At 44.4% G+C, this 2,168-nt stretch overlaps 1 protein-coding gene across 2 annotated transcripts; it reads right to left on the reverse strand.

Moving 5' to 3' along the window:
- Positions 1–63: 63 nt before the first annotated feature.
- On the reverse strand, positions 64–2,109 carry LOC109953955 (dedicator of cytokinesis protein 3-like). 2 transcript variants are annotated; one of them, XM_020589391.1, is made up of 6 exons: positions 1,954–2,105; positions 1,559–1,707; positions 1,391–1,476; positions 1,211–1,237; positions 311–406; positions 64–238 (listed from the first exon to the last, which is right to left on the reverse strand). In XM_020589391.1, exons 1-6 carry the CDS (start codon positions 2,000–2,002, stop codon positions 79–81), a joined length of 567 nt encoding a protein of 188 aa, XP_020445047.1. In that variant the 5' UTR covers positions 2,003–2,105; the 3' UTR covers positions 64–78. The 2 variants fall into 2 exon arrangements, with proteins under 2 accessions (XP_020445047.1, XP_020445048.1); XM_020589392.1 differs by lacking the exon at positions 1,211–1,237 and having other exon boundaries at positions 1,954–2,109.
- Positions 2,110–2,168: the final 59 nt, after the last annotated feature.

A 2,168-nucleotide genomic window follows, 5' to 3' on the forward strand; every position in this document is an offset into this window, starting at 1 on the left:
ACCGGTGGTCGAATTTTTAAATCTCCACATTTTCACAGACGTTCTTACATGTTGTGGTAGGTTTAATCCAAACCTACACTAGTGCATGTGGTCCAGTAAATACCAGAGAGCATTTGTCACAGTAAAGGGTCTGTGGAAGTCAGTGAGGAAAAACATCAGGGCAACATTAAATCTCACCAGCAGATTAACAGTGCAGCCGATCTTCTTGTTCTCTGTCTCATCTCCCTTCATACAGTCCCTACAGACAAGATGCACCAAGTTAATGAACAGCTGTATACACCATATAGAGTATGCTGTGTGTGTTAGTTACCGGTAGTCCAGCAGCCGCTCCATCAGCCTCGTGACTGAGGTGACAAAGGAAACCCCCGTCTCTCTCCATGTCTCCTGCTCAATCTTCTCCAGCAGACTTTAAATAAACAGCCTCAAATTAGATGCTATATTTAAAAACTAATGATACACTAAGACGTTACCTCCAGTGGTCTGAGGTAACAGACTGTGACCAAGAAAACCCTCTCATTTCCTTAGAAGAGATTCACACTGGGCCATGAAGTAAACTCCCCTACAGGGTGGGAATGTAACATGACGTCTCAGACGACTGAATGTGGAGACAGGCCAGTGCACAGTTAACTTGGCCTTGTGGAGGTGCAGGGTTTTTGTCAGGCAACAGAAAAGTAGTGAGGTTTAATGTCAGAGTCCAAAAACAAAACAAAGTTAACATGGGCCAGGCAGCAAAACAAACCCTTTAAATAAAGCATGAATCACATGGGGGTTTGCTCACAAGCAAAAACTGTCAACAAAATGTTCTTTTTTCATTTAGAGTTGTTGTTTTGTGAGTTTGCATCGTTACAAAGTGTGTGTCATGTGACTGGAGTTTGGTTTCAGGACATGAATGTTAACCTGTTTTCCATCAGCCAACGTGTTTCTACAGAGGTTTGAACTGTCGGTGTAGACGATCCTCTGAAGCAGCTGACATCTATAAATGCATGAACATTTTTCTTCTGAACAAATTCTCTAAGGTTTTTTAACAATGTTCACATTTTGTCAAAGACAACACTATAAACCTAAAGTTTGTATTTAACACCTGAAGGTCCGTTAATGAAAGTTTTACTGCAGGTGTTACAGACTCTCAGCACCATCGTGTTGACAACAGAACAACTCTGTCCCTAAGTGAAATGTTGGTGCCACATACTGTGTATAAATGGCGTCATACCTGGGGTAGGGCCCAAACAGCTGGGTTCTAGTCCCGCAGCACAAAGCACACGAGAACAGGGTTAGAGCAGAAACACACAGTTAGTCCGAGTTACAGAGACAGAAGAGAAGGAATCGCACTAGTGTGGCATCAGAGACGGGAGTTAGAGGCAAACAGGTGGGAACGACTTCGGACACTTACAGCAAACTGAAGAGCTCTCTGTAGTTCTCGTCACCTTTCCCCTCAGACACCAAACTGTCCAGCTTGTCGATCAGCTCAGCCTCCACCTGCAGCAAAACACAACGTCAAAAGAATCAACCAGAAGAGATCAGAGCATCTGTACACGTCTGTGAGCTCAGGCCTGCCAACCTGCTTGAAGTTTCCGTTCTTGCGTTGCTCCCAGTCCATCATGTCGTGGAAGATGGGGATCATGATGTTTCTCACCTCCACCTGAGGGACCAGCGTGACTCCCAGGAACGGGCCGATCATCCCGGGGATGAAGTGGATCTTATTCTCACCTACAGGCCACAGGTTCTCAACTCAACTTGAATCAGTCAAGCAATAAAATAATTAGCCTGTGTGTAATTTATCCACATCAGGAGCTGCTGCTCAGGAGGACGGTGATTTTCACATTTGAAAACAAAATGATGTTTTTATTTTTAGTAGAGATGGAAATGAAAGAGCAGTGAAACTAATGAGGGAAACAGTCTGTAGATAACGAGGTCAGGGTCATGTAAACTGAACCTTCACAGAGAAAATCTCACCCAGGTTCTGCCACATGCTGAACAGCTCGTAGGTCATCATCACTCTCATGTCACCGTACCTGCACAGGGACAAGCATCAGGTAAGTCCAAAGCCTAAAACTACCAAGAGTCTCTGATCACAGAGAAGAACGTTTTGGACTTTTGGTGTCACAGAGGAGACTGAGGAGCCTTCGGAGGACACAGGTATCAATACTGTTTCCTTTGAAGATAAAGAT

Source organism: Monopterus albus, unplaced genomic scaffold (assembly GCF_001952655.1).
Source record: "Monopterus albus unplaced genomic scaffold, M_albus_1.0 scaffold2279.1, whole genome shotgun sequence".
NCBI classification, from domain to species: domain Eukaryota; kingdom Metazoa; phylum Chordata; class Actinopteri; order Synbranchiformes; family Synbranchidae; genus Monopterus; species Monopterus albus.

Coding starts and splice junctions, on each gene's coding strand:
- LOC109953955 (XM_020589391.1), bottom strand. CDS start 2,002: ATGAGAGTGATGATGACCTACGAGCTGTTCAGCATGTGGCAGAACCTG. Junction 1,708..1,953: donor CAGCATGTGGCAGAACCTGG/GTGAGATTTTCT, acceptor TGTGGCCTGTAG/GTGAGAATAAGATCCACTTC. Junction 407..1,210: donor CTGTTTGGGCCCTACCCCAG/GTATGACGCCAT, acceptor GTTTATTTAAAG/TCTGCTGGAGAAGATTGAGC.